Source organism: Galleria mellonella, unplaced genomic scaffold (assembly GCF_026898425.1).
Source record: "Galleria mellonella isolate WM207_F2 unplaced genomic scaffold, CSIRO_AGI_GalMel_v1 utg93, whole genome shotgun sequence".
NCBI lineage: Eukaryota > Metazoa > Arthropoda > Insecta > Lepidoptera > Pyralidae > Galleria > Galleria mellonella.
The window spans coordinates 1,736,613-1,756,317 of NW_026442176.1; the positions used below are offsets into that span (position 1 = coordinate 1,736,613).

Genomic DNA, 19,705 nt, shown 5'->3' on the forward strand with positions numbered 1-19,705 from the left:
ACGCTATATGCTATTCTTTTTAATTGATTTTTGTCAGTCGTGTTAGCTATTCCTTTTATAGGGGAAACGTTATGCTTAAAATTGACACATTATGGATTAATATAGTATTGTAAAAACTTATTTCGAAACTTTATTTTATAACTAACCAGCTTTTTGCTAGGATTTCAGAAGTAGGATAACTAATGAAATATACCACTTTTAGAAGGCGTATCAAGAGTTAAACCTTCAGGAATATAACTGTGAAAATCGCATTTCGAAACAAACATACATATAGACAGACATATGATCTTATTAAGACTTTTTTTTTTTAATATTTTCATGTACATATTCCATGTATTCAATTTGATTATATCAGTAAGACTGAGAATAGGTGATGTTCCAAAATGAGATTCTAAAAGTACAAAGCGAAACATGGGTACAGATAATAAATACTCAATGGGTCGAGGTAAATTAACACAATAATTTACAATTAGGACCGCACGTCGTTGGCCCCTGATGATCGATCCTCAAGGGCAGGCTAACCGATGGATCAAGAATATGGAGAAGCCCAATAACTTGTGCATCGTGCGCATGACACAGGTTGATCTCGGGCGGGTTTTGGAAAACGCTGTACAATTTGGACAACCGGTAAAGGCTACGAACCTTGTAAATATTACATTAATGTTAAACTCACCTTTGTAGAGTTGCTTATCTCGGTCATATTTCTTATGTATTATTAGTGTGTATAATAAAGTATAAAAAACTGTTTTTAAATTAGCTATCGGTAGTATATTGCTTTAATTGTAAAAGTCGAAAACTAGAGATAATGGGAATTTAATGATGTACTGTTTGTCATTTCCGACAATTATTTCGATTTCATTGCGAAGTTTCCTTCAGGGTACAGCTGATATTGATTACATCGCAGCATCTCCCAAATTTTGAAAATAAAGTTGAGATATAAGCATTGACGTCATTGTAGCTAGCTATAAAAATCATAAAGGAAAAAATGCATGCACAAATTATAAGATTGGAGAAATTCAGGTCGTATATCTCTATATAACTCAACACGCGAGAACTTTGTATAGGTTTATTGGTCAGTAATGATGTTGAAAAAAAAAAAGAAATAATGTTCTGTATATAATTGTTTTTAATACATACATATACGCAGGTGTTACTTGAGAACGTTTTAGAGGAACTGGACCCAATGTTGGAGCCACTCCTTCAGCAACAAACTTTCCGACAAGGGGGCGCCCTTTGTATTAAGATCGGAGATACCATTGTGGAGTACAGCAAAGATTTCAAGTGAGTTTGCTTGTTAATGTTTGTTGGAAGTATTTATAAAACTTCAAACATAAGCTACTCGGAAACATTACATCAAATAAGAAACAAAAGTTATAATGAATTATAGAAATTAAATTCCATCCTCACGTACTTGTACAATTTGTGTTCCGTAGTATTTGATATACCTTTTATTTTAGATTAGTTGTTTGATGACGCAGTTTTAATAACACCGTTTTTGTAATTTGACTTTTACGAGTTATTACTTGTACCTATTCATAAAACCTATTATTTTATGTAGCTGAATTGAACTGAAAGATCTGAACAGAATGACAAACAAGCTAAAATTTATAAAGCTAAAGTGGATGAAATAAATAAATTTCCATTAAATATTATTTAAAAGTCTTGATTAGATTATTTCAGTTGTGGTAAATATGATGATCTCATTGGCATAGTGACACACACTGTCTTCTACTTAGTAGTATTACAAATACATAAGACAAGGTTAACAATAAGAGGGCCTTATTGTTGAATTCTTTTAATGCCAACCTATCAAAACCATTATCAGATGAGACTACTAACTCTTTGTCACGCAGATTATACATCAGCACGAAGCTAGCAAACCCTCACTATCTGCCCGAAGTGGGTGTACGAGTCACCCTGGTCAATTTCATGCTGGCCAAGGACGGGCTGCAAGCCCAACTGCTGGCAAGGGTCGTAGCCCGGGAGAGACCTGACCTGCAACAGGCAAAAACGGACCTCACCACGCAGGGTGCTGAACATCGGAGGCTGTTGCAGGACATCGAGAAGAAGATCCTGAATGTTCTGTCTACTTCTGAGCATTTGTTGGAAGATGAAGAGGCTGTGCAGGTTTGGAGCTTTCAGATAAAATTGATGAGAATGAGACTTTTATATAAGTAGGAAAGAGTAATGATATTTTGATATCAAAGATTTTCCCTAAACAATACAGTACAGAGTTCTTCAAAAGGGATGTATTAAGATTTAAGAATAAGTAATGCACATGTAACACAGCAAATGTTGCAGGCATCTATAGGCTACAGTGACCGTTTACAATCATTTGAGTATACTTGTTTGGCACACATTAAGACAATAAAATGATAATAAATATCTAAGATATATAAAAATCTATTCCTTATTTTTATGGTAGTAATAAATGTACTTTATGTACCAAATTATTATCCTCTTAATAGGAGAGGGAAAGGAAGGAATTGTCAGTAGACTTAAAGTAACAGAGACTAGAGACGTCATAACTAACTATATATTCGTATTCTACAAGGTTGATCTCCAAACAGACTTTCCTGGAAATCATCGTAGTTTCCTGAAAAAAAGATCTGACTTCATCTTGATATATCATCAATTACTATATCTCTCTCAGTGTATTTCATATCCATGTTGTGGTATTTAGATCCTGAATTCAGCTAAAGACACGTCAAACGAGATCAAAGAGAAGCAGGAGGTGGCTATGATCACCGAGAAAGCGATTGATACGGCTCGCGATGATTATGTTCCCATCGCCGTACACTCCACTAACCTGTTCTTCCTTATCGGTAATGAATACATCATGTACTGCATAGTAAATTATTTTCAGATGTTTTTATCTATATAGAATTTAGTTAACAATCTTGTCCTGACTTTTTAATAAACAAAATAACAAATAGCTGGAATGATAAAGTTATGTTGTTAGTTTGTCACTATGTACTTCATGTAATTATTGTTTATAAATTCTCCATTTATTGGCGGCGGTAATATCATCATCATTATATCAGCCTTTAACTGTCTACTGCTGAACATAAATATTAAGCCCCACCCTTGTGGAGAGGGAGGGTTACCAGTAGTTACCACACTTGGCAGGTGGATTGGCAATCGCAGTTAGGCTTTGGAGATGTTTTAAGAGGGACGCTGCTGTAATATATTTGCGGTAGCGGTGATATATTGCAATTAAATTGCATATTTATATTGGATTTTGCAGTGGATTTCTTAAAATATTTTTATAAGATAAATACTCGTATTATAGAAGTGCCAGTATTATTGTTAATTTTTATTTTCTGTCTACCTGGTTTGAAAAATAGTTCATGGTATCCATTGATAACACAGAGAACTGTTATAGTTAATGTATAATGTATATATAGTATGGCACTTTAAAAATGCTTTTATGCAATTAGATACCTAATTGTATAAAAGCATTTTACATATACCTTCCGCATCATATCGTGAACGTGATATATCATCATGATCGGGGTGGACAAGTTTTTTCATCATAACTTCTCACATATTAACAAATCATCTCATACTAGCTTCGCTGGCGAACATCGACCCAATGTACCAGTACTCGCTGGGCTGGTTCGAGGGCCTGTTCACGGCGGCCATCGACAACACGGAGAAGGTGGACGATATACCGGCGCGGCTGGCCATATTGCGCGCATACTTTACGTACTCGCTCTATGCTAACATCTGTCGCAGTTTGTTCGAGAAGGTACTGTTTTACAAGATTAATATTTCAATTATATTTCATATTTCTATCTTCGTTATGATACGACTCGCCTTATGGAATGAGATTCTCATAGTTCAATGTTGCAAAATTTATTTATAGTATATTGGGATATTCGAATCATGTTTTTGTAAAAAGGTATCACGTCCATCGTGATACCTTTTACAAAAACATAAATAATAAAAACATAAAGACATAAATTCATATTAATGTTTTTTATCCAAATGTTTCAATTGTTTTAATAACTAACATAAAATAGTAATTAGGTACATAGAATCTAAAATTATTATTATCTAGTAAATAGTACTTGTATTCTTATTATATGTACAAGATAAATTTATTTTATGAAATAATTATAACATAATATATGGGGGAGGCCTATTTTCAGCAGTTAACGACTGATTTGATGATCATCATCATATATAACATAGTATGATAACATAGTTATAATATTAGTATGAGGAAGTTATCCGTGTAGTACTTGACATAGAATAGACCTCCCTTTCCTTTTCTGTGGGTGTCGTAAGAGGCGATGAAAGGAACTTAATGGTAGAGGGATGGACAGCAGTGTCGCTCTTAAAACATTTTTCAAATTCTACTTGCGTTTGCCAACCCGCCTACCAAGCGTGGCAACTACTGGCGAAACTCCCCTTATGAGGAAGGCTTATATTCAACAGTGATCAATTAATGGCTGAAATAATAGATAGATAGATAGATACTCTTTATTGTTTCCTCCAAAAGATTACAATAGTAAACTTATTATAAATATAAATAATTACAAGAAATAATCACAATGAGAAAACAATGGGCGACCTTATCGCTAAGAGCGATCTCTTCCAGGCAACCTTAGGATGGAGAGGAGTAATTATAAACAATTTGGTGGGAGACACGATGAAAAATTTTGTTAGTTCTGAATATAGGAGATGCGATACATATAATAATATAAATATTATCCCTACTAATAATGATGAATATTAGTAAGAAGAAATAAGAATGCAACATAAAAAGAAATAAATTATGCATTAGGTACATAGTACGAGTATATAGGTGTTATTAAGTAATAATAATAAATAAATTTGTTGCTACATATTTATTTAACAAATACTACCAATATTAGCGATCTTATGTTTATGTTTAGTCTTATTAAACAAAAATATTATAAGAGCTTTGAAATAAAAATTGGGCTGCAGACGCCTTTATAGTCTTCCCTTGAAAAACAAACGTATCTACATACGAAACGACGTATGTACATATGTTCAATTGTAGGACAAGATGGTGTTCTCCTTGTTGCTGACGATCACGATCATGGTGGCGGAAGGTCGTCTGGAGCAAAGCCACGTGCTGTTCCTGCTGGGCGGCGCCCAGCCTCGACATGTGCTGCCCAACCCTGTGCCTTTCCTCAGCCCACAAGCCTGGGCCGAGTTCAACGGGTTAGTAACAATTTATCGTAAAACGATACGGCATGACATAACCCTTATATAATATTATAAATATGAAAGTAAACTTGTTTGTTCGTTACCTCTTCGGGTTTTCTCAACCAAAGATCACGAAATCAATGTATCCCGGTCATGCGGTAGAACTCAAAATAGTTGATATATATTGATATAAAGAACACTTAGATACACAAACAGAGACTAAAAAATACACTGAGAATAGAGCACATTAAAATTTAATCAAATACACTCATATTTAACAGATTATTGACGTTTGCAGAAATTCAATTAACAGAAATGTAAAAATTGATATCTGTATCCCAATATTGTATTCGAAGTCTATTTATTGCGTACACTTGTACGTATTATGACCCCCTGGCTTGACTCATTACCAATCTTTGCATGGATTATGCCTGTTTCAGTGCTTAAGGCGTACGATCCCGGTATAATCTTTTTTTGGAGTGATAATTATATTAATTCTACCTAGGTATCTAAAATATTATTATTGTTCTCGTCTAATTCATGTAAAATCCTTGATATCAGGTTTATTTATAGATATAAAATATTAAAATACCAAAAAGCTCATGACTTTATCGACATCTAACTTCAATATCGAGTTGTCCAAGTGTTCTGTGGGAGTTGAAGGAGAAAAGTTGCAAGGACTCGCCGCTCTATACGTGTACATTATATGAGGAGATACTTCTAAGAATTTGCGGTCAAGAAAACTTCTTGAACAATTTCAAGACACAAACTTTGGTGTATAATAATTTTGGGGAGCCAAACTATCCGTAGCATTAGTTTATCGTTCCGTAAAATATTGTAAAAGGAAATTTTCGTATTCATAATATATTAGTTATATACCGCAATTTCATCTGGTTTAATAGATAAAAATGAGTTGTATGTTCAAGTTATTTTTATCCATTGAACCAAACAGACTAGGACGATATCTGTCTTTATATAGACAGATATCGTCCTAGTCAGATTCAGATTATTGTTATAATACTTAAAACCATTAAGGAGTGTTTGAGTAACACATCTTCAAATTTCTAACATATTCATTTATATATGAATAAAGTTTATTAGAACATTACTAATAGATGGAGACTTTGTACAAAAGTCGTTTGCTTGGATACCTCTGTCCTATTCGTGTTTCAACCGTAAAGCCGTCGTGTTTGCATGGCTGTGTTTCAGTTTGAAGGGTCGGATATGGCGTGAATTTACAAGGTACAGAGGAATAACACCTGAGTCCTCAGGAATGGCAACGCACGGGGAGTATCATTGGCGAAACAGTATACTCTATTATGTTCATGGTACTGCTTATGTCTATAGGCGACGGTTACCACTTTCCATCAGGTGGGCCGTCAGCTTGTTTGCCATTCTAAGTAATATAAAAAAAAGATGGAAGTTTTATATAAGCATCGTCATTAGGTTCCTGTTTGTTATTGTAAACAAGCCGAAGTTACGAGTAGCTAAGTACGAACCTGCAACCGTATACGAGGTCACTTGGCAAGTCAGTTCAATCTTTCTAGACTTTCGCTTGATTCACGTATTTGAAAATAGTTTATAGAGCTATAATTACTAAACTGATTTCAAATATGATATATTTATATAGGTCCAAGAGGATACTGACCTACATTTTCATTACGGTATCCGTGAGATGAGCATGAGAAAGAGAAAATAACATTTGAAGTCTTGTTTTCTTATGAGCAATGCATCGAAAATAACTAACTACAGTTTTTTATATTTGGTATAGACTGGCTGAGATAGACGGTTTCCACGGCATCGTGGAGCATTTCATGTCAAACTTGTCCGCGTGGGAGGCATTCTGCGATACGCTAGACCCGCACTGCCAGCCGTTACCGGAACCCTGGTCCACTAAGCTCTCTTCATTCGAGGTACGCGTGCTCTGTATTTATAAGTACGAGAGACAGTAAATTTATTTACCCCAGTGAATGACGCAATTCATTTGATACAAAAGTTAAAAATAATGTTGTACTTGAGAAGAAGCCGTACATACATAATTTGACAATATCCGTGACACAGTGCTAGGCACGTTGCTTTGCGTAAATAAGGTTTGTCGCGTTCACCAAGTTTGCAGGATGGTTTATTTTAAACTGCAAAAGAGCGAAATTTTGTGCAATTACTTGAAGATTGTGATCACATTAATATCCGCAACCTTGGTAAAAGATGGTTGCAAGTTAATCGCACCGAATTCCGCTTTTAATTGCAACAGATGAGCGCACACGCAACCGCAGCCTGCTTTGTATCGCTGGTACTAACTGCGTCCTGAAATTTATTAGTCTTTTACATACTTTTCATTATGTTATGGTAACATATAACTGCTGCAAACGCAGTTGAAAACGCTCCCTAAGTTCTTAGCCAAAAAGTATAAATTTTCTTACTTTTGAATATAGGTATAAAGAATTCTAAAAGAATAAAAAAAAAAATGTATATTGAAAAAAATGTCATACATTATTATATCTTACGTTATTGCTACTTTTAGAAAATGATGGTGCTCCGTTGTATGCGCTTGGACATGATGGTGCCGGCGGTGCAAATGTTCGTTGAAGGTTAGTTATACAATATTATATTTGTCATGCGTATCACACAAAAATATATTAAGTAGATATTAACATTTGAAACTAAAGGTATTCATGTCATAAATATCGACAGGATGAATGATGTCGCTTTGGTGTTATAAACGTTTATTATCTACAGTGATCAGATGGAATGCAAAATTGCCATCATTATTGTCTTACATAAATTGTTCGCTCTCTATGTAATTCAATCAATTCACGTGCTTTTTTGTGAGTTTACGAACGCAACAATCACAGGTACCACTAATGTTAAATATTTTTAAACACAGAAAAGTATTCTTAAAGACGAATAAAAAATTATCTGCGTTTATACTAATGCCGAATATCTTTGCCTTGTGAAGAGCAAATGGGTCGTCAGTTCGTGGAGCCACCACTTTTCGACCTGGCGTCATCGTACGCAGACTCCCATTGCTGCATACCGCTGTTGTTCGTGCTCACGCCCGGCTCGGACCCCATGGGCACGCTGCTTAAGTTCGCCGATGACCAGGTCAAAAATAACTATTATAACTGATATAATTAAACATCTGCGATCTATATTTATAGTTGCCTTTGGAAGGTCGCGATGATTAAATAACTTTTAAAAACTCGATGCAGCTATTTTGTAGATTGTCTATGATAACATTACACGTCCTACCAAAATCCAAAGAATAAAAAATGTGCGAGTAAAATTATTTACATATGTTTCGACCAAGGAATATAATATTACCCTGGTCAGGCTGCTCCTGACACACCTCCAAAAACACACGAAGAACTGCATCTGTATACGATTATATGCATTCAAGTAAAAAGTTGGAGGAGCATGCTATGTTAATCTAGACACTCTTTACCATATTCCTTACAATTGTTATTAGTCGCAGCAGCTTAGCTCCTCGTACCTTTGCTTATAAAATGGTATAATTATTTTTTTGGTTTGATATAATAAAATTTTTCATTCAGGGTTTCGGCGCATCTCGGCTGTTTTCACTATCGCTAGGTCAGGGCCAGGGTCCGATTGCAGTGAAGTTGATTGATGAGGGCATTCGCAGCGGCACCTGGGTCGTGCTACAGAACTGCCATCTCGCCAAGAGTTGGATGCCTATGCTCGAAAAAGTATTATTTAGTTTATTATTAGGAAATCTAAAACAGTATTAGAGGTTGTATGAAAGTCTTGTGCTTGGGTACTACCGTGCAGCAACTGTTCTTCCATAGTTATGTTTTGGTTTGACTGAATTATAGGGTATAGAGGCATACAAACTTATGAATGGCAACACTGCGAGATATTGTGGGTGTTATAGTATATTCTGTAATGCTCATGGTGCTGTATGTTTTTTTTTATAGTAGTAATTTCTGTCGTTATCTTTGGAGCGAAAACTTTCTCACCTTTTTTATATTTGTATTTGTAAATTTAAACTGTTTGTTTTTTTATCTTTGTGCTGTTTATGTTTACAGGCGATATTATTTGTTGAGTTATCAGTTATGTTGAGGTGTTATTATTAGGTCGACCGTCTTGCTTACTAGCTTGTTTGCCATACTAAAATGCCTAAAAACTATGTAAGACTGACGACTTTAACACTCTGTTTTTTTCAAGCTACTTCGTTATAGAAATGTCATATATGTATGTCCAGATTTGCGAGGGTTTGACCCCAGACTCCACGCATCCGGACTTCAGGTTGTGGTTGACGTCGTACCCAGCGGACCACTTCCCCGTATATGTTCTACAAAACGGCGTCAAAATGACTAATGAACCACCTCAAGGTACGTATTAAGTATATTGCAGTTCGTTGTATTCCGCGGCTTTGGCCGCGTGAATTAGTATGTAAGGTACTTACTCGTGTAATAATTCGAATCATTCAAATCCGTTCAATTCAATTCAAAACTATTTAAGCATGATTAAGTAAAATATCATGATTGTGTGAAACAACAAATGTACAAATATCTAAACCTAATCTTTCATATTTATGATATTGGTAAGATACCAGTGAGAGAAGTGGTCACAGCTCAGTTGAGCAATGCTTAACAGCAATTCCGGTTTTCGAAGATCGAATACCAGCCTTAAACTATTGCTTCGTGCTTCGACCGTGATCCGATAAACCACCATATCAGAGGATCATGCCCTCATACGCGTAGTCTTCTAAATGGGTATTAAAAGTTTTTATCAAAGTCGCAAATTATAGAAGGTAAACCTTGTATTGCAGGCATTCATAGTGTTATAAATTGTTAATTACAAAAAAATAGTAAAACAAAAAAGACAAGACAATCAAGGTACCTAAATATAATACTAGGCGGGGGAGGGACTGTTAGTAATGGGGTCTAACAACTCCAGTAATATAACCTGTCATGTCGAACTTCTCGTGGTGTCCCCCCCCGACCCCCCTTGAAACTATCGTAGATAATTCCTTGTGAATTCGTCATGATAGGTCAACTGATCTGCATTCATTTTCATTTCAAATGGAATAGTAACATTACATTTTCATTCCATTAAAAAAAATACAATACAATGACAATACGCAGGTTTGCGTGCGAATATTGCTCGCTCATACCAAAGCGACCCAATCAACGACCCGGAGTGGTTCGAAGGCAACAAACAGCCGGAGATCTTCAAGAAGCTGTTGTTCGCGCTGTGCTTCTTCCACGCGGTGGTGCAGGAGCGGCGACAGTTCGGCCCCCTCGGCTGGAACATACGCTACGAGTTTAACGAGACCGACCTCAGGATATCCATCACGCAACTCTACATGTTCCTCAACGAATATGACGTGAGTATAGCTTTGATGTTTTACCCGCGACTTCCTCCACGTGATGTCTGGAAAAACAATTTACCTATGAACTATATCACAGTACACGTATTCCAAATTCTATAATGGTTAGTTAAGCTGTTAAAATGACAAAGACTAACAAATAACTCTCTTTCAAATTTATAATATATAATATAGATAGGAAAGGATTAAGGATAGAGGAGAAATTTCGAGCTTTCTCAATTAAAAAATATCAAGATTGTCTAGGAGATATTACATTGTTTCCGATTCTCATTAAACTTTCTCGCTATTTCTGGAACTGATTTACTTATGCTGATTGTATTACAATTAACATATGTTAACGAACCCCAGGAGATAAAATAATTGTATATTTGATTTGATACGACATCATAACCTTTAAGAAGAGAGCATATTCCTTTTTAAAAGGCCAGCAGCATACATGCAATGCTGTTATGCATGTGATCATGGGCAGCGGTAGTTACTTACCATCAGGTGAGCCGCATGCTCGTTTGCCCCTTGTGTTGTAAAAAAAAAATTTCTACAACAGATTTATGTATTTTATTTTTATTTCTATGTTAAATTTTCAATAAATATGAAGCTAGCTAGCTAAATATATTACGCTGGTTTCTCAGCAAATAAAAAGTTTACAAACATTCCTATGCCTATCCGAGGGATAATTCCTTAGAGATGTTAAATGAATAAGCAAACGACAGCTGTCCAAAAGTTTAGACAGTAATCTATTACATTGAAAATATATCTGTTTTGCTTTAGTAGTAAATTGTGACCACTACTACAAAAAATAATAAAACAACTAGAATAGAATAATGTGAAAAACAGCCATTCAATCGTGACAAATATTTGAATTTATACTCGTATACGGAATTAAGTCTACAAACAATTATTAAAAAAAAAAAAAAGATTTATTGGTCACAAAAGTAATGCAGAACAAATATTGAGGTATCGAATGCAAAAAATAAGAATTAAATTCGATTCAGTATATTTGTGAATTAAATAGTTAGGTCCTGTCCCCATTCGATATAGAAAAGTTTTTTTTATAGCTAAAAATGAGATATTAGCTCGCCTGCGTTATTAGTTTATGCTGACCAAATAAAAATGAGGGTAACGTCAGATTATCAAACACAATGGTTTCCAGAGGGGACCGTCTAGAGGTAAACTTGACAGGGTATGTCGCTAGCTATGAGGCAACTTATATACGTACATATATAGCTTACGAATGTTACTTGCTGATAATGTGGTTTATACTATAATCGACTTTTTTTTAAAATCGCTTAAACAGTTTTTGAGTTCATCAATTACAAGCAAATAAACAGTAAAGTGTTTCCTCTTTGTGAGACTAGTATAGCTTTAACAACTTAACTAATCACTGTATAATTTGATATACACGTACTATATACAATGGAGAAGGTAAAAGGCTATTTTTTTATCCCAATCTGTAAACGTATCCCGGTCACGCGGACGCAGTCGCGGGTAAAAGCTAGTAAGAAATAAAACTCGAACTAATAAATGTATAATTATTTCATATCTAGAGTCTGTTTTACGATACTTTGATAAACACAACAATATAATGATATTCAATGGTTTGTTAAAGTCATCACAAACAACTACGAGTATCTCGCAAACATTGTAACTGTATTATGATAAACACAATAACACTTACGACTTGCGGCATGTTTATCGAAATTGTGATCGTTTTAATGGGTTCGCTTCCCCGTGAAGGCAACTTTGTTTTTAATGTCACACTTAAACTGCATATTGTGGGCTATAATGTACTACAACTGAGTGAGGTTTACTATCAGTGGACAGAAGTTCTATCTGCTGCGTGATGGGATTTTTTTCACATATAGTTTAGATACTAGTTCATTTTTATTCTATTGTTAAAAGGTGAAAAAGGAGATTTATTTTTATCGAGATGTGTATGTTTATGTAATATTCTTAATTAGCTTCGCTCGTGGTCATATCACGATATTGAGTAGCTCAAGAAATGAGCTATATAAAAGAAAAATAATTAATCCTACTAGCAGTTTTAGAGATTAACGCGTTTAAACAAAGAAAATTTTCTTTCTTATATTTGTATATATCATAGGAGTTTCTAGTATTTTTGTATTTAATATTTACTAATTTTATTAAGGCTGTAGTTGATTTTTTGTAAAAGAAAGTCATGATAGTTGTAATATTATAAATGTATTTGAATTCTGCTATTATTAAACTATATTTTTACTACACATACCTAATAGTAAACACACCGCTCACCACATCTGGTAGAATTTTATGACATAATATTAACTTTGTCAATGCACAGGACGTGCAATTCGTAGCGCTACGCTACCTGACCGGTGAATGCAACTACGGCGGACGCGTGACCGACGACTGGGACCGGCGCTGCCTCAACACCATATTGTATAAGTTCTACAACCCACGCGCCATCAACGAGGAGAAGTACCCTATAGACCCCACCGGTATGATAACTAGGATATATTAATTTATTTACTTTAAAATCTTCTTCTTTCTTTCTATTCTATGGCTGTGATCCCAGTTTATTTGTGGTTTACCCTTTTAGTAATTTTTTTACTTAAAATATATAAAAAAAATATTGTGGAAAGCAAGTAAGTTTAATTATAAAACAGTATCTAGGATGTAAAAAATTTTATTGAAAGAATTTGTCTGTTTGGTTTAAAAGAAACATTGCAGGCTGCTTAGAATAATAAATATGACCCTATTTTTTTTTTCAAAATCTTGGAGTTTTAAAGAGCAGAGGCACTTGGTGAATTCGGTTTACCTAACTCAAAGGTCAATCCTGTTCATGGTTCTATCCCAAAGAAAAGAAGACGGAGCTCAGTGTCAATTTGGTATAAAATCTTTCTGATTCTTAAATGTCTATAGGCGACAGTTATCATTTTCCATCAAATAGTCAGTTTGTTTGCCATTCTGTTAGTAGTGTGTAGTACTCGTATATCCTAACATTATGCATGGCAAAATTGCTGTTGTTGGCACGTTGCTAGTGGCAATCCTAGCAGACGTATTCAGCTTCTACCCCAGTTACAATTATATTTTATTTTATTTAGGAACAAATTTGCCATAAAATCTATTATAATGGCCAAATAACAAATTAAATATGATATAATTCAGGCGTGTATTACATCCCGACGTTGCGCGAGCACGGTGACTTCATAGCGTTCGCTCGCTCGTTGCCGGTGGCAACCCCGCCGGGCGTGTTCGGCTTCCACCCCAATGCCGATATCACCAAGCATTTTAGGGAATCTGAGGAACTGCTCAATACAGCAATACTCACACAGGTATATACATTTTCCAATGTGTTATCTAGTTATATACAGGGTAAAATCGAAGTCGTTGACATCCTTCTAAGGAACTGCTCTACTAGTGAACCTATAGCCTGTTTTAATGAAATTAAATGAATTTATTTGCATTAAACGGTCTTAAAATTGTTAACAAAGGTCACATATTACTAAGTTGGGCACCTTTTTAATTGTCTTAAGCGATATAGGCATGCAAATATTATATTTCTTGTTATTTTTCAAACCAAGTTCCTTTTGAATAAATATTCAGTGCCATTGGTAAAACAGTCCCTTAAAATGATGGTAATAACTTTTATTTGGTCCTGTATAGAGTGTCTATTCATTATATAGATACATAAGTCTAATCCCGCTGTAAGACTATAAACTTCAAGATTCGTACAAAATATATTGTAAGGTAATAAATATAAATCGTAGTCCTACTTATTGTATTTAATGAAAAAAAAAATAGTTAATAGTTGAGTTACTTTATTTCTATCTAGAAAATTATATTAGCATATATACACATGTATTTCAGTACTTCATAGTTGAATAATGTAGTGAATAGTTTAGTAGTAACATTAATGTAGGTAGTAATTTTATATGTAATTTTTGTTTCATCGCCACATGCTGCGCTGTGCACAAGGATCGAATGGTAAGTAATTACTATAGTGTAATCATATTTATTTATATGATTTAAATTAGTTTCACTGATATAATAATGTTTTTTTTTACATCAAGGATCTTCTTAAAAAACATATGGTAAGTAAAAACAAATTTGTCTATCATCATCGCTTAGCTATCTTTCCTTTTTATTTCTTTTCTCTTTTATTCTTCTCTCTTCCATCCTGTTCCTTTATTACATATTTTTATAAATATTATTAGTGTGTTTCGTCTATGTTATTTTTCAAATTAAGAATCTAGCTCCAAAAAACAGATAGACGAAGCATGTCACCATATCAAAAATAAGTTTAATAAATATGTTGAGATATAAATAAGATCTTGATCAGTTTTAATGTGGCTAGTAGCTGTACTTAGAATTGACTTATAAATGCTAAAAATAAAATAAACACAGGATACGATGGCGGCGGGTGGTGTCGGCGCTACTCCAGAAGAACAAGCAATGGCAATAGCTGAAGACATCCTAGCGCGTCTTCCGGCCAAGATCCTGACAGGACCGTCGCATGAGGGTGATATCAAGCCAGCAGACATGACGCCTATGTCTATCGTCGTAATACAGGAAGCCGCCAGATATGAACGGCTGGTCACGGTCGTCAGGTCCAGCTCCAGGGCCGTCATCGGCGCTGTACAAGGTAACCTGGTAGTAGATATTTTAGACTGGTTACTTCTGGATAATTTGTACAAAATTATTTCCATAGATATCTCGGTACAGGATTTTTACTATCGAGCACCTTGCTTACATGATTGTATTGTATTGTATCAGACGTTCACTGCTGAACATAGATAGCCTCCCCTATAAGGAGGATTTTGTCAGTAGTTGCTCCGTTTGAGAGGCAGGTTGGCAGATGCAGTTTGGCTTTTGGTGATATTTTAAAAGTAACGCTGCTGCGCAATATCTCCACTATAAGCTCACTTAGTCGCTTCTTACGACACCCGCGGGAAAGGAAGAGATGACTTATTCTATGCCGGGACTTACACGGCTAAATGATTGTATTTAGGTTTTAATGATAAATGAGCTATGTGAAGTGACATTACTGGATATGATCCTATCTTAAAACAAACAAAAACACATATAGGAACACATGTGCGGATATCATATACCATGGTTATTAAAACGTACTCACGATTACCAATTCCTTTCAAGAGATCTATCAGTTTGCTTGTCATTCCAAGTTAAAAAAAACATTAATGGGTTCGTGGTGGCGGTGGTGCAGGTGTAAGCGTGCTGACGGACGTGACAGAGGAGGTGCTCACGAGTATGGTCCGCGGCCGCATCCCCGCGCTGTGGGCCGGCAAGAGCTACCCCTCGCTAAAGCCACTCGCCTCCTATTTCAACGACCTATTGGCCAGGCTCGACTTTCTGCAGGTGCCTGTCTTCAATCTTATTTACTTACATGATAGATTGAGAATATGATATCGAGTACCAGAAAGTTCTCTTGCTTTACCTACTTTTATTCAATCTGGTTATAATCCACTCTATATTTCTGGAAAGTGTATTCTCTATCAGAACAAGTTAAAGAATTTAATCTAAAAAAATCTAATTTCTGTTCCTGAAATAAGTAGAAAAGTTTAAAAATAGGCAAGCATAATAATTTCAAGGTTTCCAGGTCCACTGTAATGAATTCACCAAATATTAATGAAGATGGTTTCCAGTAGGACAGCGCAGTAGTCGATCTGACAGTACTTTGATAACTAATCCGTGTAACTAACAATTTTAGAAGGTCGCAGTACAACAGATCTGAACAGTCTAAAATATTCTAAACGTCACAGTATCCACCCTCAAACCCAAATATTTCTTTGCACTGTCGGATCAGAAATTGTACTATGTAGTTCATCAAATGAAATCTACGAGTATATATTTATTTTAAATAATCTTGCTTATTCACAGCATTGGCATCAGCACGGTCCGCCAGTTGTCTTCTGGCTATCAGGTTTTTACTTTCCGCAAGCCTTCCTCACCGCGGCCCAACAGAGCTACGCACGAAAATACAAAATACCCATTGATCAGCTTGCATTCCATTATGAGGTAAAAACATATCCTACTACTATTTACTATGTAAATAGTACAATTTAAACTATATTTTTAGAAGTGCGAAACGACATCAATTACCTAGTCCTTAAAGTAGGGTTATATAGACCCAGAATCTAATGCTACTATTGAATCGTAGAAATCGTTAATCCGAGATTTTTAGATATCGAAGTTTTCGATCATTTAGGTACAACGTACATCTGTATTGGAGGAACCTCCAGAAGAAGGCGTCTACATTCGCGGCCTTTTTATGGAGGGTGCTCGCTGGAACAACGACGACTACTACATCGACGAGTCCTTCCCCAAGATATTATATGACGAGTTTCCACCGGTCAGTATTAATTTGCATCGACAGCAACATTTTTGTGTCCATTAATATGTTCATGGTCATATCATGAACTAATGAGAGAGGAAGGGATTTGAATGACCTGCGTTTATCAACTGCCTGTAATATACTTGGGGTTAGTCGGTTACGTATTAACTGAGGAGAGTTTTGAATTACTTTCACTCAATAACTGCTTAGGTTTGAGGTAGTCATTCCAACTAATAATGTCATAAATAAACATATAGAACATTACGCTTATCATCAACAGAATGTCAAGCAAATCTGGTTTGCTTCATCAAATTGTGCTGTTCATGTCTAGGTGACGGTTGTTACGTTTCATCAAGTGAGCAGTCAACTTATTAGCCATTTTTAATTTTAATAAAACCTCATTAGGTACAAGTTTACTTGGTATCTAGGGTGACCCAACATTTAACAGTTGCTTCCAAGATCTGAACATCAGTCAGGTAATATGTTTTCATCGTGTAGGTGTGGCTTATTCCGCTGAAACGCGACGATATTCCAACGGATGTATTCTATAATTGCCCGCTGTACAAGACTGGTGACCGTCGCGGTATGCTGTCCACCACGGGCCACTCCACCAACTACATCCTGTTCATGCGGCTACCCACCAGCAAGGAGCCCGACCATTGGATCATGCGAGGTGTCGCGCTGCTCACGCAGCTGCCCTTCTAACTGGTTCACTACATGTATACTTAATTATATATTATGTAAGACTGATGACTAATCCGATAAAAATGCGATGTCCCTTAAAACAAGAACCTCTGCTATTGAATAAAACGAGGTGTAGCATTCCTCACACAGCTGTCCTTCTAACTGCTTCACCATATACGGAAGGTTTAGACATTGCTAGTATTACCGCATATATTTCATCGTAATCGTAAAAGTGTATTGTTACTTAATGTGGACTACCGGATCAAATAAAGCATGACGTTTTTCACTTTAATAACTCTAGCTGCACTGTCGTATGCATAGGGTTGATTTTGCAGTTGTATATATTTTTCGTCTTGATTTTTATAATCTCAGAAGAATTTACTTAGATTCCTATTAAATTTTGATTAGGAGGTCTTACATCAATTGGAAATGGATCTGTTTCATGAATTTCCTTCATCAATTTCTTTCTTTTCGTCATAATTTCATTAACTTCGTTCATTTCTTCTATTTTGTATTCTTCTGGAATAACAACTGTTTTTTGTGTCACATGACTTTATTCCGATGTTGATTTATAGAGATATATTAGATATTGGGAAAGATACGAGCCTAAATTCATAATAAACTTAGATTTATCTTATCTATAGATCACATTCGATTAGAAAGCATGTGCATTGGAGTTCCGCTCTGGATATTCATCATCAATATATCAGTCGTTAACTGTACACTACTAAATATAGGCCTCTTCCATAAGACAGATTTTGCCAGTAGTTGTCACGCATTGTAGGCGAGTTGGCGACCGCAGTTAGGCTTTTGGTGATTTTTAAGAGGGACACCGTGGAATAGGTAGTATTCCACGACCATTAATTTCTTTTAGTCGCCTCTTACGACACTCATGAGAAAGGAATGAAAAGGAAAGGAAACTATCAAAAAGTTCCATTGAGCCAGATTCTTGCAAACTTTTACAGCAGAAATTGCTATGTGGCATAAAAAATACTTCCATTAATAAATTTGAAAGTAATTAAATAACATAAAGCGCTTACTAATCTCACTACAATACCACATTCACGATTGTGTCTGCTTAAACCGGAACGCTCTAACTGCGGACATGCGCAGTTTTGTGGTTTGAACCGAACATGCGTCGACTGGGCTGTATTTCTATTACAGCGTTTGAAAACGCCGACACAGAGAAAAAGATAATCTGCAAGTAGGTAATATTTCTTTTTTCTTTCTCTTTTGCCCATAGTCCCTCTTTATTTCTCGCTCCGTTTGAGCTGAATAAGAGCCACTGTTCATATTATAATGTTAATAATAGATACAAAATGGAACAAAATATGTGTGTTCCATTTAACGTAATATTTTTGACAGCTGTCTATTATCATCTCTTTTTATAATATATCTTTTTAGGTACCTAGGTGCTTATTATATGCATGGTTTTTTAGATCATTAGGTTTTTATTTTAGCTCAAGAATTTCAAGCCATTGTATATAGTATAAAATTGTTATTATTAATATATTTTTATTATCTTAATTATAATTACTTATTTGTTTCTATGCAACGGAATCTAGTCACGTATTGTGATTATTTATTTTATTTTTTGTCAAGGCGAATAAGTATAGTTTAGAAATTTTATAAATATTAATTTGATAATTATAAATTTGTATTATTTTATGCAGTAATAGTATATAATTAATATTAAATTAAATTATTATATTTAAAAACATGGAATTTTATTTATTAAATTATCCGTTGTTTTTCCTGCTCTGCATCAACCAATATGTTTGATGTAGAACAGATGTAAAATAAAAGTAAAATATTTTACGAATAATATTGTCGACTCGAATGAAAGTAGATGAATCATCCATATTATATATGGAAAGATGTAGATACTGTGGGAACCGAGTTTTAAACAAATAGTACACATATGTTCAAATTGACCTATATTCGGGAGTATGGAAATATAGGAGGTAGGGAACATAAGATTTTTTAAAAGTGAAGAAATCAAAAGATGACGGTATGTGGATAGAGGCAATGGTCTTCGGTTCTGATGTTTGTTATTCTACTTATTCAACAAGTTAATGCTTTCTGGTTATTGAATGGGGACTTAATGGAAAGTACTACATGTCAACTATATACAAGAACAGCACCAAAGCTATCCAGAC

The 19,705-nt window shown here is 35.1% G+C and overlaps 1 protein-coding gene across 1 annotated transcript in view; it reads left to right on the forward strand.

Moving 5' to 3' along the window:
* The window catches only part of LOC113516849 (dynein axonemal heavy chain 7), a 57,631-nt gene extending 38,486 nt beyond the window's left edge, over window positions 1–19,145 (forward strand). Inside the window, exons 55-75 of the mRNA XM_052902676.1 lie at window positions 474–627; window positions 1,148–1,281; window positions 1,854–2,127; window positions 2,684–2,825; window positions 3,573–3,751; window positions 5,033–5,196; window positions 6,953–7,094; window positions 7,703–7,769; window positions 8,138–8,283; window positions 8,733–8,885; window positions 9,401–9,530; window positions 10,287–10,528; window positions 12,849–13,005; window positions 13,676–13,842; window positions 14,486–14,494; window positions 14,581–14,601; window positions 14,915–15,152; window positions 15,735–15,886; window positions 16,409–16,546; window positions 16,737–16,880; window positions 17,361–19,145. Coding sequence (XP_052758636.1) covers window positions 474–627; window positions 1,148–1,281; window positions 1,854–2,127; window positions 2,684–2,825; window positions 3,573–3,751; window positions 5,033–5,196; window positions 6,953–7,094; window positions 7,703–7,769; window positions 8,138–8,283; window positions 8,733–8,885; window positions 9,401–9,530; window positions 10,287–10,528; window positions 12,849–13,005; window positions 13,676–13,842; window positions 14,486–14,494; window positions 14,581–14,601; window positions 14,915–15,152; window positions 15,735–15,886; window positions 16,409–16,546; window positions 16,737–16,880; window positions 17,361–17,567 — 3,160 coding nt within the window. The 3' untranslated portion in view covers window positions 17,568–19,145. The remainder of the gene's footprint in view (window positions 1–473; window positions 628–1,147; window positions 1,282–1,853; window positions 2,128–2,683; window positions 2,826–3,572; window positions 3,752–5,032; window positions 5,197–6,952; window positions 7,095–7,702; window positions 7,770–8,137; window positions 8,284–8,732; window positions 8,886–9,400; window positions 9,531–10,286; window positions 10,529–12,848; window positions 13,006–13,675; window positions 13,843–14,485; window positions 14,495–14,580; window positions 14,602–14,914; window positions 15,153–15,734; window positions 15,887–16,408; window positions 16,547–16,736; window positions 16,881–17,360) is intronic.
* The last annotated feature ends 560 nt before the right edge of the window (window positions 19,146–19,705 follow it).